At 55.3% G+C, this 24,302-nt stretch overlaps 9 protein-coding genes across 9 annotated transcripts; 5 read left to right on the top strand and 4 right to left on the bottom strand.

Moving 5' to 3' along the window:
• Positions 1–7: 7 nt before the first annotated feature.
• Positions 8–2,391, top strand: DICSQDRAFT_148659 (Acetamidase/Formamidase; the record flags this gene model as incomplete). The annotated part of the gene is made up of 18 exons (XM_007368058.1): positions 8–66; positions 119–137; positions 188–207; positions 262–323; positions 383–526; positions 588–659; positions 729–1,057; positions 1,130–1,225; positions 1,339–1,365; positions 1,416–1,493; positions 1,552–1,584; positions 1,651–1,681; positions 1,735–1,765; positions 1,817–1,872; positions 1,992–2,006; positions 2,071–2,120; positions 2,188–2,241; positions 2,308–2,391. The coding sequence occupies 18 exons, from the start codon at positions 8–10 to the stop codon at positions 2,389–2,391; spliced, it is 1,260 nt and encodes a 419-aa protein (XP_007368120.1).
• A 237-nt stretch (positions 2,392–2,628) lies between these two features.
• On the top strand, positions 2,629–5,304 carry DICSQDRAFT_138758 (aldehyde dehydrogenase). Its single transcript, XM_007368057.1, has 11 exons — positions 2,629–2,766; positions 2,825–2,999; positions 3,053–3,216; positions 3,277–3,469; positions 3,566–3,715; positions 3,769–3,793; positions 3,847–3,858; positions 3,915–4,356; positions 4,418–4,548; positions 4,615–4,829; positions 4,906–5,304. Exons 2-11 carry the CDS (start codon positions 2,958–2,960, stop codon positions 5,074–5,076), a joined length of 1,545 nt encoding a protein of 514 aa, XP_007368119.1. The 5' UTR covers positions 2,629–2,766; positions 2,825–2,957; the 3' UTR covers positions 5,077–5,304.
• A 515-nt stretch (positions 5,305–5,819) lies between these two features.
• DICSQDRAFT_138753 (uncharacterized protein) lies at positions 5,820–7,575 on the top strand. The gene is made up of 5 exons (XM_007368056.1): positions 5,820–6,117; positions 6,177–6,459; positions 6,524–6,888; positions 6,950–7,297; positions 7,363–7,575. Exons 1-5 carry the CDS (start codon positions 6,020–6,022, stop codon positions 7,430–7,432), a joined length of 1,164 nt encoding a protein of 387 aa, XP_007368118.1. The 5' UTR covers positions 5,820–6,019; the 3' UTR covers positions 7,433–7,575.
• A 643-nt stretch (positions 7,576–8,218) lies between these two features.
• On the bottom strand, positions 8,219–8,690 carry DICSQDRAFT_65500 (uncharacterized protein; the record flags this gene model as incomplete). Its single annotated transcript, XM_007368055.1, has 3 exons — positions 8,219–8,327; positions 8,431–8,579; positions 8,610–8,690. The coding sequence occupies 3 exons, from the start codon at positions 8,688–8,690 to the stop codon at positions 8,219–8,221; spliced, it is 339 nt and encodes a 112-aa protein (XP_007368117.1).
• Positions 8,691–9,153: 463 nt separating this feature from the next.
• Positions 9,154–11,603, bottom strand: DICSQDRAFT_138752 (MBOAT-domain-containing protein). Its single transcript, XM_007368054.1, has 9 exons — positions 11,268–11,603; positions 11,146–11,213; positions 10,611–10,985; positions 10,430–10,546; positions 10,234–10,374; positions 9,985–10,182; positions 9,605–9,928; positions 9,335–9,549; positions 9,154–9,268 (listed from the first exon to the last, which is right to left on the bottom strand). Exons 1-9 carry the CDS (start codon positions 11,503–11,505, stop codon positions 9,229–9,231), a joined length of 1,716 nt encoding a protein of 571 aa, XP_007368116.1. The 5' UTR covers positions 11,506–11,603; the 3' UTR covers positions 9,154–9,228.
• Positions 11,604–12,048: 445 nt separating this feature from the next.
• DICSQDRAFT_172319 (uncharacterized protein) lies at positions 12,049–13,103 on the top strand (the record flags this gene model as incomplete). Its single annotated transcript, XM_007368053.1, has 5 exons — positions 12,049–12,081; positions 12,133–12,280; positions 12,336–12,445; positions 12,545–13,005; positions 13,064–13,103. The coding sequence occupies 5 exons, from the start codon at positions 12,049–12,051 to the stop codon at positions 13,101–13,103; spliced, it is 792 nt and encodes a 263-aa protein (XP_007368115.1).
• An 862-nt stretch (positions 13,104–13,965) lies between these two features.
• Positions 13,966–16,414, top strand: DICSQDRAFT_89657 (uncharacterized protein). Its single transcript, XM_007368052.1, has 4 exons — positions 13,966–14,085; positions 14,144–14,621; positions 14,685–15,709; positions 15,781–16,414. Exons 1-4 carry the CDS (start codon positions 13,975–13,977, stop codon positions 16,279–16,281), a joined length of 2,115 nt encoding a protein of 704 aa, XP_007368114.1. The 5' UTR covers positions 13,966–13,974; the 3' UTR covers positions 16,282–16,414.
• On the bottom strand, positions 16,391–19,355 carry DICSQDRAFT_128452 (uncharacterized protein; the record flags this gene model as incomplete). The annotated part of the gene is made up of 16 exons (XM_007368051.1): positions 16,391–16,679; positions 16,833–16,890; positions 17,102–17,148; positions 17,224–17,432; positions 17,471–17,505; positions 17,568–17,579; positions 17,833–17,883; positions 17,915–17,940; positions 18,003–18,020; positions 18,143–18,199; positions 18,250–18,291; positions 18,343–18,356; positions 18,419–18,497; positions 18,557–18,634; positions 18,866–18,929; positions 18,965–19,355. The coding sequence occupies 16 exons, from the start codon at positions 19,353–19,355 to the stop codon at positions 16,391–16,393; spliced, it is 1,470 nt and encodes a 489-aa protein (XP_007368113.1).
• A 301-nt stretch (positions 19,356–19,656) lies between these two features.
• Positions 19,657–24,294, bottom strand: DICSQDRAFT_89653 (TBC-domain-containing protein). Its single transcript, XM_007368050.1, has 6 exons — positions 24,037–24,294; positions 22,972–23,464; positions 20,514–22,921; positions 20,153–20,453; positions 19,923–20,102; positions 19,657–19,855 (listed from the first exon to the last, which is right to left on the bottom strand). Exons 1-6 carry the CDS (start codon positions 24,264–24,266, stop codon positions 19,763–19,765), a joined length of 3,705 nt encoding a protein of 1,234 aa, XP_007368112.1. The 5' UTR covers positions 24,267–24,294; the 3' UTR covers positions 19,657–19,762.
• Positions 24,295–24,302: the final 8 nt, after the last annotated feature.

Genomic DNA, 24,302 nt, shown 5'->3' with positions numbered 1-24,302 from the left:
AGTCGTAATGGCGACCAAAGTGAATTCCGTTCCGATCCCGACTGTCATCGAGGTCGACCCTTTCGTGTGAGTTTCGACGGCGACGTGATTCGCAAGCACGCTAACCGAGATTGGCCAGTCCTGCAGAGAAGCAGAAGGTATCGTCCAATCTGTGTGCAATATGACGTATTACTCACCTTATACACAGGGCATTCATAATCGCTGGCAGTAAGTTGACCTCGATTGGTGTTTAGACTGGGCTGTTGAGCACGAAGTCGGTAGCCCCGACATTCCCCCAGTGGCTACTGTCAAGCCTGGAGACGTCTTCAAAGTCCAGTGCGTCGGTACGTAACCAGCAAGTCGAGTAGCGTGTCATATTTTCAGCGCAATGCCTCTTGAGTAGACTGGACTGGTGCACAGATCGGCAATAATGACTCCAGCGACGATATCAAAGACGTCGATTTGACAAAGGTCCATAACCTCTCTGGCCCCGTAGCCATTGAGGGTGCGGAACCCGGAGACTGTCTCGTCGTTGACATCCTCGATGGTATGTCGACGCCCAGCGAAGGTACAACCTCTTCAAGTCTGAGTCCAGTATGTATATCTAGTTCAGCCGTTTGACAAGATGCCTTGGGGATATACCGGCATCTTCGAGCTCGACAACGGTGGTGGTCTCTTCGGTAAGTTCTCCCTCTCTCCCACGTTCCTCGTCCGTGTCACATCACTCCGGCTCACACTCCGCAACGCAGCCAAGGAGTTCAAGTCACGCGCGGCCAAAGCGATTTGGGACTTCCACGGGGTCTACGCATCCTCGCGGCACATTCCCGGCGTGCGCTTCGCCGGAGTCTCGCACCCAGGTCTGATCGGTACTGCACCCTCGCAGGAGCTGCTCGACACCTGGAACACCCGCGAGGGCGCGCTCATCGCGAAGCACCCTGGTGCCGTCCCTGCTGTCGCATTCCCCCCGGAACCCGTTGGCGCGTACGTCGGGCAGGACTTGCCGGACTATATCAGAGCGAAGGTGTACAAGGAGGGCGCAAGGACTATTCCTGGCCGGGAACATGGTGGTAACTGCGATGTCAGCGTGTTCACTTCTTATCCGATGCCACAGGCAGATAAGTTCTGACGTACAAATGCGCATGTTGTGTAGATCAAGAACTTGTCGAAGGGGTCTCGGTGCTACTTCCCGGTGTTCATCAAGGGCGCAAACTTGTCCGTTGGAGACCTACACTTCTCTCAAGGCGATGTGAGTTTACAATTTCTGCTGCGGGACACTGCCTGACCAGTTGCAACCATACAGGGAGAGGTATGGAATGTCCTCGAAGTTGCAGATGTCTTGGCTGAAAGTCATACACGTAGATGTCCTTCTGTGGTGCCATCGAGATGGTGAGCTTTTCGAATGTGATGAAGCAGATCCAAATCTAATCGTGGAACAGGCTGGTATCATCACGTTCAGCTGCAGCATCATCAAAAATGGTATCGAGAAATTCGCATTGAAGCAGCCTATTTTCCTGGTGCGTCTGTATGGCATACATTGTTGAGGCCATATCTGAGACCTTGAACGACTTCAAGCCATCTCCTGTTGATCCGATGTATTCTGCCAAGGTGAGAAGATACCGAGATCTGAAACTGATTCGAAAAATGTCATGTTGAATTCTCCTTCAATTATAGCTCATCTTCGAAGGGATTAGCGTGGACTACCGTTAGTTTGATCCATTCAAGAAAATTCCAGAAGCATGGCTCATGCTTGAACAGATGGCGATGGTACCCAGTACAATATGGATGCGTGAGCGTTTCCCTATCTCTGTCACCGCACCGTGTTGAGATCGCATGACAGAACTGTGGCCTACAAGCAGGCAGCCCTCAATGCCATCGCGTACCTGCAGAAGGTCAGTATCTTGTCTATCATCCATCCATCCTGCTCACTCATCTGCACGGCGACAGCTCGGATACAGTACGTGTACCGGTTGACACTCCTTCGTATGTTATAATTGACCCTGCTGCGTGAACAGCACGCCAACAAGCATGTAAGCGTCCATACGATAATCCTCAGTTCTCACACGCTCCTTACTGTCGTTGATACCATGACAGATCTTCTCCTCTCCGCCGCCCCGGTAGAGAGTCACGTCGGCGCCATAGTGGTTCGCAATCCATGACTTCCCTTCTACATGTCCGGCGAAGAATTGACCTGTATGTTCTTATCGTCAGGATTCGCCGAACGCGTGCGTAACTCTCGCACTACCGATTGGCATCTTCGAAGACGTGAGTCATAAGTACTGTCTTGCGATGCCGCGCACCGTTTGACACCGTGCTTCACGTATCGCATAGGATATTTTGCCACGGGAAGATGGCTTGGTTGCGAAGTCGAGGGGTCAATGCGCTATCCGCACCGATGGTCTCGTCGATTCGTAGTGGATTCAGTCATGCGGGCTGAAGTCTTGGCGGGGTCCCGAGCATTCATTGAAATAAGCGACTGCAATGTAACTCCTATTGTTGAAACTAAGCACCATCCGGAAGCAATCCCAAAGTCATCGGACGCGAGTGACTAAGTAAGCGCCTCCGGGTGCACCGCAGCAGGTGGGCATGTGAAAAGACGCCGTGTGATTCGAACGAGTTGGAGTCCCTTCTTATTCCCGACGCTGATCATCTCCGCAACTTAAGACCTGACCTTCTCGTTTCTACAGCGTCTTTATTCCCTTTCCGCACCTTGCTCATAGTCACCAACGTTCTGTCGTAGCAGCAGCTTCAATCCCAGGACCCACAGCCAGAACGAGCTGAGCGTCATCTGTAAGCGCTTGAAGTTCGCTTCGGTTGGAATTTGGGCGCTCGTTTAGGCAGCTAATAGACAGAAGATACTGGGTTTGTCTCGGCGACTGAGTGCTGTGAGCAACAAACGAAATCATCGACTACTGCCTTTGAAGACAAATCGTTGAAACGTGAATAGCGATATATATCCGACACCTTCGACACTAGCCACAATGTCCACGCTTGCCTACACTTCAATCGAGGAGATCCCTAAGGCAGGTGCCCTGTGTCAGACGTGACATTCCTAAGCTCATGTTTTCTTGTCCAGATCCATGCGACCGCGCGAGCTGCTTTTCAGTCCGGGCGGACTAAGTCCATCGAGTTCCGCAAGGCGCAGATTGCCCAAGTCGGCTATTTGATCAAGGACAACGAACAGCGTTTCAAGGAAGCCCTTCGTAGCGACCTTGGCCGACCAGACCAAGAGACGGAGCTGTGAGACGCATTCTCCTATATATATGCCCAGCAATGACTGACAACACGTGTGGTGAACAGGCTGGATTTCGGTCCTACTTATGCAGAAGTGAAGGATGCCTACAGCAACGTCGCGAAATGGGCGAAGCCACAAGGCATTCCCTTTTCGATCAACTGGTTCGCAATGAAGCCACGGGTTGTTGCCGAGCCCAAGGGCGTGGCTCTCATCATCTCCCCCTTCAACTTTCCCATCTTTCTGCTCCTCACCCCTCTCGTGAGTCACCAATCCGCAGCTCGCCTTGCGGTTCCGGGCGACAATGTCGTCAGTCGTCCTAGCTCGTCATGCTCATCCTGGTTTTTGCACTCGTAGATCAGCGCCATTGCCGCAGGTTCTGCCGCAGTGCTGAAACCTTCAGAGCAGACACCGGCGTTCAGCACATTGATAGCGGAACTTGTGCCCAAGTACCTCGATCCCGAGCTGTATCATGTCATCAACGGTGGAGTTCCTGAAACAACGAAGGTATGTAGCAGTATAACCGTCTAGCGATCCCCGCTAACGTACTATATCGGTAGATCTTAGAGCTACAATGGGATCATAGTGAGTCGTTTGATCTGTGACAGCTTCTCCAGATAGCTGACATATCGTTCCAGTTTTGTACACAGGTTCGTATGACTTGCTCATGTCCCGTCTATCGCGGACTCACATAACGGGGACTCAGGCAACGGTCGCGTCGGCCGCATAATCGCCCTAGCGGCCGCGAAGCACCTCACGCCCGTCACGCTCGAGCTCGGGGGCAAGAACCCGGTCGTCATCGACCCACGCGTCGACGTCAAGCTCGCCGCGCGCCGTCTGCTCTGGGGGCGCTTCTCGAACGCAGGCCAGATCTGCCTGTCGCCCGAGTACGTGCTCGTCCCCGAGCACTTCCAGGACACCCTCGTGGAGGCCCTGAAGGAGGCGTACGCGTCGTTCTACCCAGAGGGTCCCGAGAAGTCGGATTCGCTCTCGCGCATCGTCTCGTCTGCGCATGCGGCGAGGATCAAGAAGCTCATTGACGAGACGAAGGGCACTATCGTCGTTGGTGGACAGGCGGACGTCGAGAAGCGGTACATTGCGCCGACCGTGGTGCGGGACGTCAAGGAGGGAGATTCGCTGCTCGGAGAGTGCGTGCTCTGGCGTCCATACCTCATTTCGGGGGCCCTATACTGACGTGTAAGGGGATAGCGAGATCTTCGGCCCGGTGCTCGCTCTGGTCCCCGTGAAGGACGTGGACGAGGCTATCAAGTTCATCCAAGCAAGGGAGTATCCACTGGCAGTATACGTCTTCACTCACGACAAGCAGTTCGAGAAGAAGGGTATGTCATTGTCTACCATTTGCCTTGACTCGTTCCACGCTCATCCATATATACTTCAATTCACAGTCTTCAGTAACACGAAGAGCGGCGCCGCCGTGACGAACGAGACTGTCATCACCGCAGGCGTGCCTGGGCTGCCCGTCGGAGGCATCGGCCCCAGCGGGTACGGTTACTACACCGGCAAGCACGCATTCGAGCAGTTCTCCCACTACCGCGTGTCCCTCAAGAACCCCGCTTGGGTCGACAAGGTTGCGTTCTTCTTCCGCTACCCCCCATACAAGGTTCGCCCTCCCTCTGTTTCTCTCCTCCCCTCCAGGTCCGTGCACGCTGGCAACAGCTGACGGGACTGTCATAAAGCCGGAGAACAGGAAGTATGTCAAAGCCACGAGCTCGTCGCTGCCCCCGCGCCCAGGCAAGGGCGTCGTGAGCCGGGCCACGAAGAGGTGGGCCTTTTGGCTTCTTTTCGTCCTCGTGGGTGTTTCGTCGGCCGCGCTGACCAGGTCGAGGCGGCCTCAGCTAAAGGCGTGATGTACATGCATATCAGTGACTCTTCTTGTAATGTGATTGCCCACACATAGTTGCGTTATGCGTCGAGTTACCGATCCGAATCGGGGTATGCGCCGAACTGTTCCAGGGCTCGACAACTCAGGACTATTTCACCATAAGGGTGGTCTACAAACGTCACGTCAACTCAGCCCTCCCCCCTCCGCTTTCGTTCCCAAGATTTAATCCTCTCTTTCAACTCTCAGCGATCCGTTCCTCCCTTGTTTACATCGTCCCAAATGACGTTTATATGCCGCTGAGGCACTTCGGAGCCTCCCCCACGAGGATGATGAGCGTTTGCAGGCGTGATCTTCTTTCCCTCTTAGCGGCTCCGATAGCTGAGCGTTGCGCCGGTTGTCCCCACGCATGGCCGTGTGCCAAGCCAAGATCTTCCACGGCAACCCGGTTGTCGTCCATGGGGACGGGCCGCGAGGTAATTGCATGAGCGCTAATGGGATCCGGAACGATCCCATTGCCGAAGCAGGCAGGTCTTGATGATGCCACCTTGTTCTTCCGCGGATGGCGTTGCAAGCGACTGCCGACAACAGAACGTTGGAACGTTCCCGGGCGATTTGTCCGCGAGCTTACCCTGTTGTGGAAACCCGGGTCGAGCAGCCGTCGGTACACTGATCAGCATACGGTGCGCTGGCGCCACCACGCAAGAAAGGCGAGCTCGACGGAACTGATATAAGAACCCCGAGGGAGTCATGTTGCACCCTCACACTTTCTCTCCTCCACTTTCCTTTCCTCGTGGTCCGGTCTCGAAGGCCTCTTCCTTCCTTCTTGCACTCGCAGCTAGTCTGTCTCTGTTGTTCTTCCTGCAGCGACTCCACAGCTAGTTCTGTGTCATCGGCCGTTCAGCACTATCAAACTCGTTCACTTTTGATCAGCTCAGTGTTGAACACTCCTCGTTGTTGACTTCCCCAAGATGGTCTACTTTGCCTCCAAGTTCATCGTCGTCGCCTTGGCTGGCTTCGCCGCCGCCGCCCCGCTCCGCCTCACCCGCCGCGCGTTCCAAGAACAGGAGTACGTACACACCCGCACGTCCTTGCTCCAGAACGTAACTTACAGCATGGCTTCCGCAGTTACGCTGACTTCCAGATCTCCGACGGCACCGCTGGTAATGCGCAGGCCGAGGCTAATGCTGTCTTTGTCGACCCCTTCGATGGTGTCGATCTGGCCACCGTTGACGACGCCACGCTCAAGGCCGTCCAAACCATGCGCGAGGCCGCCGAGTCCGCGGAGACGGACCAGTTCAATCCTCAGATCGACGCCGCATCTGGCGATGAGGCTACCGCCCTCCAGAATGGCAAGATCAAGAACAAGGTCCTCAAGCTTACTGGAGAGATCCAGGCGCTGAACATTCAGGTGCGCGTGTTCGTGTCGATGTTGTTTAAGGGAAGTATGCTGAATAAGTCGGTGGCTCCTGCAGCTCGCACAGGCCCAGGCGTCAGGCGATGACACGTCCTCTATCCAGAGCAAGATCTCCGAGGAGCAGACTAAGCTTAACAACAACATTTCGCTCGACCAGAAGGCGTCCGGCCAGCCCTCCAAGGGTGTCACCGGCGGCTCCGCTGCGTCCTCATCGGATTCGTCTGCCGCCGCATCTGCGTCCGATTCGGCTTCAGCTGCAGCCTCCACAACGTCTGCGGCCTCGGCGACTAAGACCAAGGCCGCCAATACCAAGTCGGCTAAGGCATCGAAGGCCACCTCGTCTGCTGCCGTCGCCACCCCCTCCGCTCCTGTTGACGCTGCCACTGGCACCGACGGCTCGTCGATCAGCTTCCCCGTTCAGGAGTGAGTATTGCACTTACACACAGCTTGAGGGAAGGCGAGGGTGACTGATATCCGCCCACAGCTACGCCGCCTTCCAGATCTCCGATGGCACCGCCGGCAGCGCCCAAGAGCACGCAAACGCTGTCTTTGTCGACCCCTTTGCCGGCGTTGACCTCGCCACGGTCGACGACTCCATCGTAGAGAACATCAACACGATGCGCGAGGCGGCCGAGTCGGCCGAGACCGACCAGTTTAACCCCGCGATCGACGCGGCGTCCGGCGCGGATGCGGACGCGCTCCAGAACGGCAAGATCGCGAATAAGGTGCTCAAGCTCACGGGCGAGGTCCAGGCGCTGAACATCAAGATCGCGAAGGCCCAGGCTGCGGGCTCGGACACGTCTGACCTTGAGAGCTCCCTGGCTGATGAGCAGTACGTGTTCTGCTGTCGTCGTGTGGTAGTGTCGGGATGCGGAGCTGATGCTTCCTGCTTTGCAGGAAGAAGCTTACCACCAACATCGCCACCGACCAGAAGCACGCTGGTGAGGCCCAGAAGGGCGTCGCGTAAGCTGTGTTGTGGACTTTGCGGTGTCATTGGCGGTGGATCCCTAGCTATAGCTGTGATTTTCTTTGATCATTCGCTCTCGCTGCACAGAACAACTAGTTGTACCGTTAGCTCACTCGTTTTTGCAAATTCTATCGGATACGGAGAGAAATCCCTTCTGGCGTGAGTCCAGTGTGCCCGGCAATGCCGACACCCCGTGTCCTGATGTGTGGTTGCGTAGTCCCAGTACGGGACACACGAGTGGATGTCATACTGTAGGATGCCAGGACATCCTCCGGCATAGAGCTGGCATCCAGCAGGCTCTTCACTTGATTGCATGGTCTGAAGACCGTCCTCGATGAGCGGATTGTATAAGCTGTGGGCCCACGGCGCATTGACACACGAGAGCTGCGGATAATATACCAACACCGATGGATGTCGCTACCGCATGCATTGACGCAAGCTCGGCGCTGGGTACTGAGTACTGAGTGCTGAGTGCTCGGTGGTTGCAGGTACAGCCAAGTGTCCGATACCAGCCCAACTTTCCGACGAGCTGAAACTCACCTCGCACCGCTCCACATGTCAGCCGCGCAAACGAATCCAAATAGAAGCAAGCAGGATGAGATTCATATACGATTGTCAACAAAGAACGTGAGGGATCAGGAACAGCTAACAGAGGGAGAAGGCGGAGAAGGGGTAAGTGTAAATGCTCCGTCAAGACGATCAATCCAAGTCTCCGCAAGCCTGTAGTACACCATAGTAGGTGAGCCTGACTTCGCACAACTGACAGCATGAAGTGTAAACGCACCTTCACCGCCTAGCGGTAGGAGCAGCGCCCCGCACCCGCGTCCGACCATCTTTCAGCCTCTCCGTGATGATGGGGCTCGCCGCAGGCCGGTACTTGTAGTCCTTCGAGTACCTGTACAACGCATCCCATTACAACGCCCCCCTACATGTTCAGCCCCGACCGCTCTCGTCTCCCCCATTACAGAGAAGTGTAGGGGATGCTCAGACGTACTTACCTGGTCGCATGGACGACGCTTGGCTCGGGCTCGAGGTTCTTGATGGCGTTCACGCGGAGCTTGAGGCCAACATAGAGTAGGAAGACGAGGAACAGGACCAGCGCGAACCGTTTCCAGGGCGAGGGCGTCGGCGGATTGAAGCGGGGGTCCTGCTCGAGACGGCGGTGCAGCTCCCTGACATCGCTCGTAGGTTCCTGTCGGGGGACCCTACGCTTCTCATCGCTTGTCGGGATTCGCTCGTATCGGTAGTCGGAGGGCATCGAGATAAGTGTGCGTAGCTGGCGGATGAAAGGGGGGAGATGAGAAGTAAAGGAATGGAGGTAGATACGGTGGTGGTCAGGCAGAAAGCTGTAGGAAGGCTGGCGCGCGGGTGTGTCGTTCACGAGCAAGCTCTCGTCCGGGCGCTCCGCGCGAACTCGCCAACCGGTACCAGGAGTATGTACGAGTACAACAATCACTTCCGACTTTATGCTCCCTGTACACTAAGAGCCATCACAGGACCGTTCCAAAGCAACAGGGATAGCGAACCGCCTCAATCAGAGCATCATCACTTCCTTCCACCTCAAGTGCGTCCTCACACCTCTGCTGTATCGACGCATGGCCGCCGCATTCCCATAACTACTGAGGCCTGAGGACGGATCAGGTTCAAAGGTCCAAGACTAAGAATCCTATCGAAGGCGGAGATGATTCGCCGTGGCCAAAAAGACCGATGATATACCATGGAAAGCATGTCGAACAGTATAATCGGCAGTAAATAAATTACATTACCACTATCGAAGTCCATTGGAGCCGCAATTGTTAGCAACGACGAACAATACCCTGTCGCTCCTCCTCCTCCCTACAAATATGTTTTACGAAGTCAGCCGCACACCACGTGGACCAGAGCAACACGCCTGTGACTTACCGGTACTCGAACATTATCTGGATGCCAACGAATAGACATGCACAAGCGAACAACAGGAACCGGATGCCTTGCCAGCTCCCCACGATTTGCTCCATCATGTACTTCATCCCGTCGGTGCCGATGACGAAGCCAACCAGGTTCGCGGTCATCATCATCAGCACGTTGAGCACACCGCCGACAGCCCCGACGTGTCTGTACCACGCCCTGTCGCCAAACTGCACACACTTGATCAGCAAAAGAGTACTCCCACAGAGCACGCCAGAAACGCACCTTCGAAGCTGGCAACAAATACCTCGCCCCCACCTCCGGCAGAATAAACAAGCTCACGAGCCATCCCCACGCAAGCAGCTTGAACGACAAATCATGCCACAGCGCGACGAACGTGAAGATGAGCACACTCGCGGCGACGCGGTTGCGCGCGCCCCCGAGCGGGACGTAGATGTAGCGCACGATCCAGAGGTTGTACGACCGGTGCCACGCGCGCCAGAACCCGAGCGGCGAGTAGTTGTTCGCCATGCACCGCAACATGTTCTCTGGCGGGTCGATGCCGTCTGCGAGTGCCCAAAGGCGGAAGAAGCGCCAGGGAACGAGGAGCTGCGACGGTCCCGTTAGCTGGGGCGAGAGGGGGAAAGAGACAAGCCAGGAGGTACCTTGAGCCAGACGATGATGAGGTTCCAAAAGCCGACCATGCAGAGCTCCGCGGCTGAGTAGCCGACCCAAGCTCTACGGTCCTTGATCGCGACGACGTACATCAAGTGCAGGATCATCTCCAGCGTCATAATGCACACCACGAAACGACCCAGGTAGCCGAGCACAGTCCGCCAGGTGATAGTAAGTGGTGCTTTCAGCTACAAGTGCAACGTTAGGACGATAATATGTCTCATATAACGTAGACTCGCCTGCCACATGAAGTCATTGAATGTCATGATAGGTCCGGCTATATATAAGGGTGGGTACAGCACGTACGCAATATAGTTGAGAAACGAGTAGGTGTCTAGGCTGTGGTTGACTCTTGGCCTATGTTTATCTGACAAGGAAGTCTGCACGTCACCGTCAGGTTCCTCGTGCTGCGTGTCGACTTGAGCAGGAGCTCACCTCAGGCAGGCCAACGCCCCTACACGCCCAATAATAGTCCATGCTGAACGATACGAGGCGCAGCATAGTGATGTTGAAGCTGATGTACCACCGCGGGTAGATTCCCTGCCATGCGTCCTACATGAACCGCATGCAAGCTAGTCAGGTCAGCGAGGTTGCGGCATGCACCTGACGGACGCACCAAAGACGCGAAGATGGGATGTAGCTGCTCGAATCTATGCCCGCTGTTCCTCTCATTCGCGTAGAGAACGAGCGCGTTGAAGATCCACGTCAGGATGGGCCCCGCTTTCGAGCCCTTACACGTCTTCGCGATGCCGTAGTTGGCGGAGAGGATGGCAAAGACTTTGAGTGCGCTCGCGCCGTGCAGGCCGAAGAGCATCGCAGTACAGAACACGACTAGGAAGGGTATGCGGTAGAGATTATTCGAGCCCGATAGGGAGGACGCCTTGCGCGTGAGGACGGCGTAGAGTAGTTTTAGACCGAAGTGTACGCTCGCGAGCAAAGTGAGAGGGAGGAGGCCATTCCGAAAAGATCTGTATTGGTTGTCGCTGTTGTCCTGAAGTAATACATTAACATCCGACAACTGAAGTCCATAGTTGGCCGTTCTACCAGGAGTGTCTGCAGCCAGACTAGGTAGCAGAGGTGTGCAGGTTCAGGCTCAACCTCTGACCCAGCCGAGCACATGTTTGACTCTAACCAGGAGTACAGGTACTCACCACTCGTCTACCGAATAACCAGCCAGGGGATAATGAGCGCTCGTAGTATGGGTAATTAGGATGCGACGCTACGCTCAGAGGGTTCAGTGTGTAGGTCCCAATGGTTAAACACGGGCACTCACGCGAGCTTAGTGTATAGGGTATCCAAACCATTAGCGGCACCACGCACAGGAACGTCACGTAGTACACCATGAACTCCGGTGTCCTCCATCTCGGCGCGGGGTGGGTTTGTGCTTTGACTTGAGAGCTATAGGAAGAGGTTACATCCACGGTCAGTCGAGTGATGCCTTTCGGTCTGTGCGAGGGCTCCAGCGGCGAGTCCAGCTCAAATGTGGAGGTCGGGCGGAGGTCGGTGGGCATTTGGACTACCGCGTCACCCAGCATGTGCAAGAGTTTTTATATTCAGCTTGGACTGCTGATCATCTCAAGCCTGATTACGAAAAAGAGACCCGTGGACGACAAAGAGACCCAGGGAGAGGCAGAAGCGGGATGGATGTGGAGGGCAACGGTCGATCGTGGCTTTACTGAAAGGAAGTAGACGCTCATTTGTAGTGGACTATTGACCTGTAAAGTAGACGATAAGTATGTTGGTAAATGGTCTGACATCCGGTAACATTGTTCCCTAACAAGGGTAGAATAAATGGAACCTTAACTCCTTGCTTATCCGAGTCTGTTCCATTCGCTTCGAGTCTGAAGCCATCCTTGCTTGCTTCCCTTCGCTCACGACCTCCAGCCACGGATCTGCCCTTGTCCTTGTCCTCGTCTCTCAGCACCTTCGACACGAGTCAGTACGCTAGAGAATATCATTCAGTGCGCTCTCTGACAGCCAGATCTATGCAGTGGAGGAAGTCTCGACCGGATCTGGCTCCGACTATTCGAAGTGAGTGTCTGAGACACCAGTCTATGCCGGACGCGTACTCAAGCTCTCCTAGCTCGGTGAATATGTCTCCAACTCGCGCAATGACTTCGGTCTGATGTGTCTTGCAGTGGATCTCCTGGTTCCTGTCGTCGAAGGGCAATGAATACTTCTGTGAAGTCGAGGAGGACTACATCCTTGACCGCTTCAATCTCACGGGCCTCAACACGGAGGTACAGCACTACGCGCAGGCGTTGGACATGATCACGGACAATCTTGGTATGCTCTCAGTCTGCTCCGATCGTTCTTGGAGTACCAACCCCTACCCTAGTAGACGAGGAGATCCAGGACGACCTCCGTGGCAACCTCGACCTGCAAGCCCGCCTCTTGTACGGCCTCATCCACGCGCGATGGATAGTGACAGCGCGGGGCCTCGCAAAAATGGTACGAATTCGCCACCGCTGCGCGCCTCCCCTTCTCACCTTTGTCCTCTCCCCTTCCGTTTCCGTCCATGTTCATATCCACGCGCTCACGTCCACGCAGCTTGAAAAATACAAGCGCGCCGACTTCGGCCGCTGCCCGCGCGTCCTCTGCCAATCGCAGCCCCTCCTTCCTGTCGGCCTCACCGACGTGCCCTACGAAAAGTCCGTCAAGCTGTACTGCGGCCGCTGCGAGGACATCTACTCGCCCAAGTCGTCCCGGCACGGGTCCATCGACGGCGCGTACTTCGGCACGTCGTTCCCGCACCTCCTCTTCCTCGTCTACCCGAACCTCATCCCACCAAAGAGCGGCCCGGTCGAGCTCGCGCTCGCGGGACGGGGCGACGTCGAAGGCAGCAGGCGGAGCAGGAGGGTGAGGGACGAGCAGGAGACGGAGGGCGTTGGGGAGGGGATGAGCACGGCGAGTGTGGCGTTGAAGGCGGACCGGTACCGCCCGCGGATCTTCGGGTTCCAGGTGAACGAGATTGCGAAATTGCAGAGGTGGCAGGAGGCGGTCAGAGATAGGTGTGTGTCCACTTTCCATCTTCAGGTTCAGTTGGAGGCTGATACTTACTGGCTGCAGGCAGATCACACGGTTGGAAGAGCTGGAGGAGAACGCATAATATCTTGGCGTGGACTTGTACGATTCGTCAGTGTACATCTGGGTTTCTTGGCAATTATAAGAGCTGATCGTCCGAAGCTGCTGAGGTTGCGTTTCTTGACAGAGGAAGGTGGCAACCGCTCTACCGAAGTATCGTACCCTCTGGTCATCTTCGCTCCGCCCAGACTCTCTCCAATGAGCGAATCGAGGCAAATATAATGGGTTTGTATGACCGTGGTGACCAGGCGACATCGGCCTGCGCTCAAGTACTCTCATCTCTCACGCCATAGCAGCAAATACCACTGAACTCTCGATTCCTACATAGCGACTACGAGCTTCCGATTGCCGCGCTGAGAGCATATCCGCAGCGACTATCGGTCTTGAGCGACAGCTTGTGCGGTTCTGTGGGCCTCTACACAGCTTTTTCTCTATTCGTGTGTGAGGGAAATTTGTGACCTAAAAGCTTTCCTAGCTTGGTGAATACACTGTTTTAAATACATTGTAGTCGTTGCACGATTTCGTCGTGCAGTATGCATCGGGGTTCATTGGTAATTGCACTTCGCGAGACTGCTTCATTGTTCCTTCGACAGCAGGCGTGCTGTGGGGACAATGACCGTTCTGTCCTCTTGCTGAAGGCCATACCGGTCGAATCCGTAAACGTGATGGGAAATCGGCGGCAGGTTCAATCGCTTGTATGTTGTGTCTTTGTTTCCAGCAGAATCCTGCAGCACATGAACACCGCATCCTGTAAACATTGGGCTTTAGTATCGCAGCAGCATCCGGCAACGAGCGACGGTCCCGCGAGGCTTCTATTTTGACTCAACCGTAATGTGGCGTATTTAAGGGTCGCCTTCAGCTATTGCAGCCCTTGTCTCCTTCTCTCACCAACCACCATGACTTCTTCAACAATCTCTCTCGATGCGTCAGAGCACCCAGTCAAGTCCGTGACCATCTTCCAGTCGTCGACGGCGGAGCTGAAGCGCACCTTCACCATCGACTTGAAGGCAAGTCCTGTCGATATTCGCTGCCGTTCATATTGAGGCTCACCTTGCGCTGCAACAGGCTGGCAGCAACGTGGTGAAGATCTCGAACATCTCCAGCCATGTTGATAGGGAATCGCCTAGGATCCATGGCCTAGGAACCGACGCACGTGTCGTTGACATCTCGTGCAACACCACGCTTGCCAACGCCCCGAGCCACAAAAGCAGTAAGAATGCCATCGAGATCAAGAAACTCACTGCGAAGCGCAAACTCCTGGAGGGCGAACGCACCGTGCGCCAGAGGGAGTCCGAATTGCTCGATGACGGCGCGCGCTCGCTCGTCAGCGACAAGGAGACGGGCCTTGACGTTTTCATGGAGACATGGGTCTCGCGGAAGCGCAGCGCTATGAAGGCGATCGTTGACTTGGACGATCAGATTGAAGCGCTTGATCAGGAGATTTGGCAGCTCAACAACATCCACAAGGGCGAGACCGCAGGCGTCGTTACGGCTACCGTGCTCGCGAAGCACGAACGCAAGGTCGAAGTACAACTGACCTATCGTAAGCGATAACTTCCTAGAAGCTCTGTCTCACATCGACTAAACCCATGCTCACGGCCTACAGTCGTCACAGGGGTCACCTGGCAGCCCTACTACGACCTCCACGCCAGCACCTCGGACGGCAAGCCGTCTTCGGACGTCACCCTTCACTATTGCGCCAACATCATTCAGACCACTGGCGAGGATTGGAGCAATACCTCACTGACCCTCAGTACCGCGAACTCGCATGCGCTGCGCAGCCTCTCCGTCCCCAGAGTTGACCCGCTCCGGTTTACGTTCGCAGGGGGGCGTCTCCTTGGAAGCTCGGGTAACAACATCAACACCAATGTCGCTCGTGGACCTTTCGGACAGCCCGTTGGTGGAGGCGGAGGTTTGTTCGGACAGCCCCAACAACAGCAGCAGTCAGCGTTTGGTCAAGCGTCGCTTTTCGGTCAGGGGCAGCAGCAACTGCCGCAGCCAGTGCAAACAGGATTCGGAGCCTTCGGCCAAGCCGCCGTTCAGCCTCAATCCCAGGGCACGAGTTTGACGAGTTTCTTAGCGCAAAAGCCTGCTCAACCTCAGCCTGGGAGTTTTCTCGGCCAACAACCCGCTCAAGCTGTATCCACGGGTTTGTTCGGCAGGGTGTCGTCACCCGCACAAGGTGGCTTGTGGGGCAGCGCGCCTGCAAACCCTCAACCTGTCATCGTCGTCCCTCCCAGTCAGGCAAATACCGCACCAGGGCCGTTCAGCGTGCGTCCAGCGTCCGCGGCCCCCGCCAACGCCGACCCCGAAGAGGAGTTTGAGCATGTCGGTGGCACACCGGGTTCGGAAGAGGACGAGGTAGGCCAAGGCGCAGTGCTCGACCGGAGCCCGCTGTCGCTCGCGTATCGCGTGGAGGGCAAGGTGTCGCTGGCGAGCGACGGGATCGCGCACAAGGTGTCGATCGCCGTGCTGGATTTCTCTGCGGTGCTGAAGTACGTGTGCGTGCCGCGGAAGACGAACGCGGCGTTCATCGAGGGCCGGATCAAGAACACGAGCGAGTTCGAGCTGCTTGCGGGGCCTGTCAGTGTGTTCATGGACGATAGCTTCGTCACGAAGACGTTGCTCGGCGTAAGTCTCTCTTCTTCTCTCCTCTGATGGCACATCAACTCGTCCGCTGACGGACTGTCTTTCTGTCACAGCTCATCGGCGTGAGCGAGAGCTTCGTCTGCGTCCTCGGCATCGACACCTCGCTGAAGGTCGCATATAACACCAAGGCGCGGACCGTGTACGAGCCGCGCCGCTCATTCGCCGAGCCCTCCAAGACTCTGACGCGCACCGTCGTCACAACGATCTCGAACGGCCACCCGTTCGACATCGCGGACCTCGTCGTGCGCGACGCGGTCCCGATCGGGAGCGACGAGGCGAATATCGCGGTCACACTCCGGAAGCCCGAGGGCCTCGCGCAGGCCAAGGACGGCGAAGACGTTGCCGTCAAGCTCTCAGGGGAGACGAAGGGCGCCACGGTCAGGTGGACGAAGGTTGAGAGCGGGGCGGGCGGCGAGAGGGACGGCTTGTATGAGTGGCTGTGCGGCGTGAAGGCGGGGAAGAAGGTCCAGCTGGAGGCGGAGTGGGACGTCAAGGCGCCGAGCAGCGTGCGGTTGGAGGAGCAGCCGAATATCAGGTTCGGGACGGCCAAGTAGGTGTATGGGACAGGACGATCACGGACATGCACAAGGAATGGATGGAACTGTATAAATACTTATGGGGAAGTCTCGAGAGACTGTAATATACGATACTGGGGTATGCGTACTAGTAGGCGGAGATCAGCACTGCACGACGGTTCCTAGATGCGATACCTCGACAGGCCAGCCTGACGGTTTCATTTTCATTGCGAATTTGAGGCCGCATTACACGCATTACAGGACAAAAATCGACCATGAGCCTACGGGCCACTACTATATATGGCGAGTCAACCAAAAATGTCGAGGAAGTGCTAGTGTTGGTCCTGGGAATGGCCACACCCCGCGGAGTCAGCGGTATCGTCAGGCCATCCTCGAGCATAGCCGATGTGTATCGCAGAGATTTTCGTGCGTTCAAGCTGAGAGCCGTGATCAAGCGATGTCAGCGGTATGGTTCATGGAATGCAATGATGGAAGTACAAACGAGGCGAGAACTGCATTGGCATAGACTAGGAAGGCGGCGATGTCAGAATCGTGTATCAATACTACGAACAGGCGCATGAGCCACGTACGTTTGGAGGCGACGATTCCAAATGCCCCGAAGATGAGGTTTTGTCGGAATATCAGAGACTTGAGATATAGTCAATCGTCACCCTGACGGCATCGAAACGTGACAGACTAACGAAGATAAAAGGGCAGAAGCTGACAATGCTGAGAGTGCATGCTATCAGCATCGAGAACCCCCAGCGCTTCAACAGAGGAAAATCAATATCGTCTACCTTGTTAGGAGTCCTATGCAGGCATGAGTGGTCATCCCCTTCGGATATCGAGAAGCACACACCTGTGTTGATGGCATACAGCGTCAAAACATCTATGACGAGGTCCATTCTAGGAAGATACCGAGTCGGTGTAACTACATGATTACTATCAATTCACCAAGTTAGTCCGAGTCGGCAGACTCACCTTTTTATTCCAGTTCGACTGTTACGCAGGATCATCACGAGCATCGTTGTCATGAGGAGGTCGGAGATGATAACTATCCCAGTTGCTACCGAGATCAACCACTGGAGGCGCAAGATGGTCGGCCCTATCTCTGCGATACTCCGCGAGGAGATCGATTCCGGAGGGTACGTACGATGAACCTCTCCAACTGCGACAATGGCTGCCCAAGTCTGTACGTTCAGCATAGTATTGAGCTTTGTATACGTACGATGCATGTCGAGACGCACATATCGACGGTCGCGGCTACGATGACAGCGCAACGTTGAGATACCATCATGGCTGACAAGAGAGGAGCCTTCGCTCACCTGTGAAAAATCCTGTATATAGTGCAGGATACGATTGTGAGTTCTGATCAAGACCTGTTCACAATGCGGATAAGGCAAATAGAATACCTAGCTCGCCTAGAAGCAGGACACCCTAGTGCCGTCATTATTGCATCGGTTCATTCCTCTCTTCATTCACTTGGAAGTGGGCTTACGATAATCATGGGAAGAGGCCTATATCTCGTTTGAACTGAATTTAACTTCATCAGTAAGGGAAGTAGGTGCATGTTTCATAAGGCGGACGTACGGAGGAAAATTCGCCATGCAAAGAAGCTGACAGCTTCCATTGTGAACGATTCTATCAACAGCACAACACGAATAGAACCAACCTCTGACATATAGCGACAATAGCACCCTACAATGTTCCGTGAGCATGTGATCAATGGCCCGGGCGTACGCGGTTTCCGCAAGGCGTACCGTGAGGATTGGTAGCAACTACAACGTACAACATTAGCCTACAACGACTCTGCAGGAAGATTAATTCTCACACTGAACGACCTATAGTCGGCCTTTCTGTAAAAGGGTTTGCTGAGGTAATAGGAGATCGTAGCACACACCAATTGAATGTCAGTAAGATACCAGGGGTTCGGTAACTCGTGATGACATAGTGGTAGCTAGGATCCTCATGAGGATTTTGGCATCAAGAAGTGCGATTGAGACTCACCAGATGTGCGTGCAAAGGACCATGTGAAACGTCTCAAGAAGGCTAGTCCTCGTCAATATCGAATCCAGCTGCAAAATGTCACATGCCACTCACAAAATAGCAAGGACCTGTAGTCAATGTCCAGGATCAGTAGATGTTAGTGTGTACGAAGCTGCTTTGGAACACTGACCCAGCCCTTCTGCCAAGGACCGTCTTCAGGATACATCCTCAAATATCGGAAAGATTGTAGTATCACCATTCCGTATAATCTGCGCAACCGGAAAAACGACATGAGCATAGTTCGTAGGCGATCCAAAGCCGTGCTCACATGAGTCCTACAAAAGTCCCCACGAGCATTGCACCAAAAGTGTCGTCTAGCATCGGCAACTCGGCAGAGGGAGGCATACTAGGGTGCAAGAGTTCGTAGGCCGTAGCAGGTCTCGCAGAGAAGGTCACCGAAGAGTGTAGGGAGGAATGCAATTGAGAGCATCTTCAAACCGCTCCTGTTCCTAACGTCCTCATCACCATCATGCGGCCGCATCCATCAGTAATGCGGTCTCACAAGAACTTGAACTTCGAACGGCGGGACAGATCGACTTAGAACATGTTCCGGAAAACCCGGGCCTTGCAGAAATACCTTGGCAATGACACAGCCCGTTGGGGTACGCCTAGCCATGCACCCAACAGAAGAGTAAATACCTCTACAAAGGGTATTCCGTACGCCGACTATGTTTACTGAATGATGCATCGTCGGCTTGCCGACGTCCAGGTCGAGGTGACAGATAGAAGCGAGAAGGATGATTGAGAGGTTCTGGAGTGGAAGCAGGTTCAGCGAAGTTTGTAACATTCGAAGGATTGAACAGAGTCTTGATAACGAAACGACGCTGACCCTGTAAAGAGGTGTGCTCGGACGACGCAGACATGATAGCGTTCATTGGCTTGAACAGGGTGCCAAGAACGAGCCTTGGGCAGTGGGCCGTGGCGCCGGCTTTCACCCTAAGGCGCGACGCATAGTTGATGAGACGTACAGCCTTGGTATGGGAGACTGGAGCCGTATCAATATGAGAAGATTGGGAGTCGACAGACACATTGCCGCGAGGAAGCTCGGAGCAGAGCCAGGTCATCATGGTGACGGATCTTGTTTACTGGCCGAACTAGGCTAAGCGCCTTCCCTGAGGTTCTACTACTTAAGTATACTTAAGCTACGTCACTACGTATGCGAGGTCAGCGTTTCAGCTCTCACTGAAGCTAACTCAGGTCACTGTACTATAGACTGCGGGTCCGTACTCTTCACCCACCACATTATCTTCGAGATAATCTATTACTCTACTGCGCGACGGACCCAACCCCTCTTTGATCGCGACGGAGGGCCAATGCACTCGGAGGTCGACGCATCAGTACAGACTCGAGTACAATGCATGATGAATTGGCTGCGTGGTGTGATGAATTATATATAGTACATCCCTAGTGCTGTCCACGTATGTTCGATGAAGTCCCCACATTGCATGAAACCATTATTTAACATGTAGTAGATCTATGCCATGACCTCCCGCAATTGCGCGATATGAGCATTACGTCTCCTGACGATATCAGCATGCACGATCGTGCTCCGGAGATCCGCCTCAGCCTGGACTCAGAAAAGTCAGTGAGCCAAAGCTGCTGGAGAGCAGACAAAGGGGGGGGGGGGAACTGACCTGAAGAAGACGGTCTGCCTCCCACATACGGTTAGGCAAGCTCTCGAGCGCAACATACACAGCTGGGATAGATGTGCAGTGTAACAACTCATGCTCATTCGTGCGCAGAATGGCAAAAGCGATGCGGAATAGCACGTCGATGCCTTCCACCATGAACACATCCCAGACCCGGAACAACGTCTGACAAGAATTCAGCGTTCAACGACGAACATCCAAAAGCAGCGACTTACCTCGACAGGCAAACAGTCTGTGAACAACGAAAGGAACCAGGAAAAACAGATCGCGCCGAGGTCAACGCCCAGCTCGGCGAGATGCGCTGACAACTTGGGCATCAGATCTTGGACGTAGTCGAGTAGAACTAGTGGGCAGGCACGGGAGCTAAGAAGCGACGGCGAGAAGAAATCATCGGGGAGAATGCGCTCGATGATTGCGGCTAGAACCCAGAATGCCTCCTCCTGGTCAGCATGGACGAGCAAAAGCGTCGACGTGACAAGGTTCATGCCCTGACAGTACCCAACAGCTGGATTACGCCTGCAAGGTCGAATGCGTTAGCATGCACGCGCAAGAACCAGAGGTGCGGAGTTCGCTTACTTGCTGTACACCATGAGCACCCGACGCAACTTCTCCACCCCAGCGCCCGTCCTACCGAAGAAGATATTCAGGGGCATCGTCCGACACACGTCCTTATCGATCTCGCGCACAACACTGCTCGTGGTGTCGCACTCCGCAAGGAGGTCTGCAAAAACGCCCGGCTCGCGCATTTCCAGAGCGCCACTGCATTCGAGCCAAACCTTCGAGCGGTACGCAAGCGGGATTCCGTTCCGCACCAGCCTATCGAACTCCTTCTTCTCGTCCTTGCTCGACGATAGCCCAAATTGAGCGAAGCCAATGAGGCCCTCGTTATGTTCGAGCTCCTCTGCCTCGTCCGCGGTGCCCAATCCAAGTAGCTGCGCAGCCCCGCCGACAACCCCAGCAGAAGCGCTGCGCGAGCCCGCAGACATGGCCTTGCTCGTCATCGCCCTACTGCGGTTCTTTAGAAAGAGATCCCACTCTTTGCGCTGTGCCGCCTGTCGCTGATCGTGGATATCGGTGAGCTGGGAGAGTAACCGTCTGATCGTGTTTCCGCAAATATGTCGTGGGGTCTCCGAGTCGACCGAGAGCACAGACGAAGTTGACTTGATCGTCGTTGTGCTTGCCCCGCTGAGGAGTGTGGACGTGCGCTTCACGCGTCGGGACGAGGCTGGAGACGTGCCGCGGGACCGCGTCGAGTCACCAGCAGGCACGCTGCGCACTGTCGGCCGCGTACTCGTTGAGTTGACGCTAATCGCGTCCGCGCCGTCATCGCCCTCGCCATTGCAGTCGCACCCATCCTTCACGATCTCAATCGTGTTCGCCGTCACGTCCTCCTCATCCTCCGGCCACGTATTGTCCTCCGTGCGGTCTGCGACCTTGATACCGGTGAGACACACGGGAGCGGTATTCTTGCACTCCTTCGCGCGAATGAGCAGGAGCGCATCATATCGTGCGATATCGTAGATGAACCCAAAACGGTCTGTGAGACCTTCATGGCTGCGTTCGTCCACCTGCGCGGCGATGGAAGACTCGTTGTCAGGCAGCGGAATAGAGAAGTGGAAGTCGCGGGAGGTGAGCGGCGTATACTGCCTCGAAAGATACTGGGTAGGGGGCTTCGCGTTTACAGGGATAATAGACTCCAGTGGGACCGAGCCAGCTTTGGCTTTGCTCATAGGCTGAGGTGCTGCGGTGGAAGGGTTGCCCTGGGAGGCGTCGCTCGATGGGTTCTGCTGGGCACTGTCGGAAGGAATAGCAGGCTTCTTCTGCTGCTGGATGGCGAACGATCCGAACAAAGGTGAAGCGAACGAAGGGAGATTGACGCTCGGCTTTCGACTCTTCGGCGTGCGCCGCCCTACCTGCGCCGTGGTGAGGATGCGAGATGGGACGGGGGTTGCATCTGCATCTGCCGCAGGAGACGCGCGCCTCTCGGCACCGCCTGCCTTGCGTTCCTTCTTCTCCTTCGGCCTTTCTCGGAAGTCCAGCCCAGCTTCGCGTGCGTTACGGACGAGTTCGAGCGCCAGCTGGGCAATGAGCGGGCTCGTCTCGCGCCCATGATCAATTAGGATGCTGCTCGCATCCGATGTCATGACACGTGTTGCCTGAATGATAGCGCGCAGAGATGAGCCTTGCGGAGGCTTCTCGTCCGGGGCCATGAGGCTTGGGGAAGGAGAGGCATTGGTTGACGAAGTGAACCTTGATAGGTCGGAACTAACAGCGACAGGAGAAAGGAGAGGACTGGAAGAAGGCGACACATGCGCGGACTTGACTGAGGGCGCGACATCTTGCGGCTCCGGAGGAAGTTCAGCACCGGCGACGTCTGTCACAGACATGTTGCGTCGCTTCTTGACCACCATTGCATTCGTGGACGACGAGGCAGGGTTCAACATGGAGAAGCCCAGTGTACCGAAGACGCTCCGCGACGGTTTCCGTTTCGTTGCTGCTGACTCCTTCCCAGGCGTCTGAGGCGTAGAGGGTGTGGGCGGCAGGTCATCACTAGAGAGGCACTGCGAATCGGCACGAGGAGACTCCTCAAGCGGATCGGAGGCATCGGAGGCTGGAAAGGGTAACTGAGGGGCTCTTGTCTTACTCTTAGGTTTTATCCACCAGGTACCCATCCAGTCTCCAAGCGATGGTCGCTCTGTTTTCGCTGGGTCCGCACTTGCAGCCCGAGATTCGTCGTTGTCGGGAGCCTCTCGTGTGTCGGTGGTATCTGCGTGCTCAACCTGGACCGCCGGGAGTGTTTCGGCCACACTTCGCGAAGCGACAGGAGAGGCGGGTACGGCCTGTGCCGTTACGACAGTGGTGGATATTTGTGGTTTTGGAGGTACAACGAGTACAGAAGCCATTGGGGTGACATCGCCTTCCGGGACGCTGCGCGAGATTGGCACTTCATCTTCAATGGCCTCTGTAAGCGACTCTGCAAGAGACTGAGAAACATCAGCGTATGTCCGCTGCAGATAGAACACACCACGCTCACCAGCACGCTTTGCTGTCGTTGCATACGGTGAACGTGGTGTGATGTCTCGTCATCGTCCGGGAAGAGAGACTGGAAAACGCGGTTCCCGATCTCCTTCTCCGAGGAGGAGAGCTCCTGCAAAAGCTGCTTTGCGCGTTCTTTCCGCGCAGCCTCCTTCTCTAGAAGTACACGTCGACTCTCCTCTAACTCATGTCGCGCACGCGTGAGATTGTGGACAGCTGACGAGAGCACCCGCATTATAGCGTAGCATGGATGTTCCGACAATTCGTTCGGCGGGGTGGTCGTTGCATATACGGTGACAGTAGAACGAATCTCCTCGTCCGCAAACGCATGCCACTTGGTAGACAAAATCTTCGCCGTGGTGGAGGGGGAGAACGGGCCAGAGCCGTCTCCTTCAGCAGAGGGATCGCCGAGAAGCTCGTATTTCGGCGGCTGCGAAGAGATGTCATCGCTTGAAGATTCCACTACGATTAGGGGCGGCGGTTTTACCGATCTGCGAAATGGGGATATCAGTCAGTGAAACACGGTCCATGTATTACGCATGGAGGTGAGATGTAGGCCAAAGGACGTAAGTTACCCAAGGAAAGCGGACGTCCGCGACTGCATAAGCCACGGGGATTCCGTTGATTCTAACCCCAATTCATTTGCGGAAGACCGCGGTCACTTCGGGGTCATGGATAAACTCAGACTGTCTGGTACAAAGACCTACGTTCCCGGCCATAGGATGCACCATATGCCCTGACGTGCGAGCTGAGCTTCCGCTGTCTGCGCGACCTTTGGACACGGGCACGACATTATGCCCTTCCACAGAGTTGTGCAAACTTGAGACAGACGACACTTCCGTGTAGTTTCGATGGATGCTTTAGTTAGAGGTCACCTGCTAATGACTGAGACACATCCAATGAATGAGATGAATAGCCGGTAATGACGATACATCATAGTGGACTCGGGATTTCCAGGGCACTATGCACGAAACTTGTCTCAACGGAGGATGTCTTAATTACATTGGTGGCGGTAGCGAGCCTTTCTGAACGAGGATGCGTGATATCAAGCAGCCATGCTCACCGAGTGCCCTTCCCGTATCCACGAACGCTTCCATCCCAATTCGCGTTAGTGTATCTCGTGTGTTCTTTCGAGGCACTGTCCAGCTTGGCCTTGAGGGCGAAGTAGTCCGTTTGGGGTCTTGGGCTATCCTCGCTCGGCTTACCACGCGACCGACGTCCCCGCGACGGCACTTCGTCTTGAGAGAGCGGGTGATGTTGTGCGGGCGTCGTTTGTGTCGACGAGGACGCCATGACGACAACGGTGCAAGCGGTGCCGTCGACGGAGAG

Source organism: Dichomitus squalens (genome assembly GCF_000275845.1).
Source record: "Dichomitus squalens LYAD-421 SS1 unplaced genomic scaffold DICSQscaffold_31, whole genome shotgun sequence".
Lineage (NCBI taxonomy): Eukaryota > Fungi > Basidiomycota > Agaricomycetes > Polyporales > Polyporaceae > Dichomitus > Dichomitus squalens.
This window is presented reverse-complemented; position numbering and strand designations above follow the sequence as displayed.

Bases quoted from the DNA above. Each gene is read 5' to 3' on its own strand.
- DICSQDRAFT_138758 (XM_007368057.1), top strand. From the start codon at position 2,958: ATGTCCACGCTTGCCTACACTTCAATCGAGGAGATCCCTAAG. The intron at 4,549-4,614 runs GTATGTCATTGT...TTCAATTCACAG, and splicing joins CAAGCAGTTCGAGAAGAAGG to TCTTCAGTAACACGAAGAGC. The intron at 4,830-4,905 runs GTTCGCCCTCCC...ACTGTCATAAAG, and splicing joins TCCGCTACCCCCCATACAAG to CCGGAGAACAGGAAGTATGT.
- DICSQDRAFT_138753 (XM_007368056.1), top strand. From the start codon at position 6,020: ATGGTCTACTTTGCCTCCAAGTTCATCGTCGTCGCCTTGGCTGGCTTC. The intron at 6,118-6,176 runs GTACGTACACAC...TGGCTTCCGCAG, and splicing joins CGCGCGTTCCAAGAACAGGA to TTACGCTGACTTCCAGATCT. The intron at 6,889-6,949 runs GTGAGTATTGCA...ATCCGCCCACAG, and splicing joins ATCAGCTTCCCCGTTCAGGA to CTACGCCGCCTTCCAGATCT.
- DICSQDRAFT_138752 (XM_007368054.1), bottom strand. From the start codon at position 11,505: ATGCCCACCGACCTCCGCCCGACCTCCACATTTGAGCTGGACTCGCCG. The intron at 11,214-11,267 runs GTGAGTGCCCGT...CTCTGAGCGTAG, and splicing joins ACCCTATACACTAAGCTCGC to CGTCGCATCCTAATTACCCA. The intron at 10,183-10,233 runs GCGAGTCTACGT...TTGCACTTGTAG, and splicing joins TCAATGACTTCATGTGGCAG to CTGAAAGCACCACTTACTAT.
- DICSQDRAFT_89657 (XM_007368052.1), top strand. From the start codon at position 13,975: ATGACTTCTTCAACAATCTCTCTCGATGCGTCAGAGCACCCAGTCAAG. The intron at 14,086-14,143 runs GCAAGTCCTGTC...GCGCTGCAACAG, and splicing joins CCTTCACCATCGACTTGAAG to GCTGGCAGCAACGTGGTGAA. The intron at 15,710-15,780 runs GTAAGTCTCTCT...TTTCTGTCACAG, and splicing joins TCACGAAGACGTTGCTCGGC to CTCATCGGCGTGAGCGAGAG.
- DICSQDRAFT_89653 (XM_007368050.1), bottom strand. From the start codon at position 24,266: ATGGCGTCCTCGTCGACACAAACGACGCCCGCACAACATCACCCGCTC. The intron at 22,922-22,971 runs GTGAGCGTGGTG...GATGTTTCTCAG, and splicing joins AACGACAGCAAAGCGTGCTG to TCTCTTGCAGAGTCGCTTAC. The intron at 20,103-20,152 runs GTAAGTCGCTGC...AATTCTTGTCAG, and splicing joins CAGACTGTTTGCCTGTCGAG to ACGTTGTTCCGGGTCTGGGA.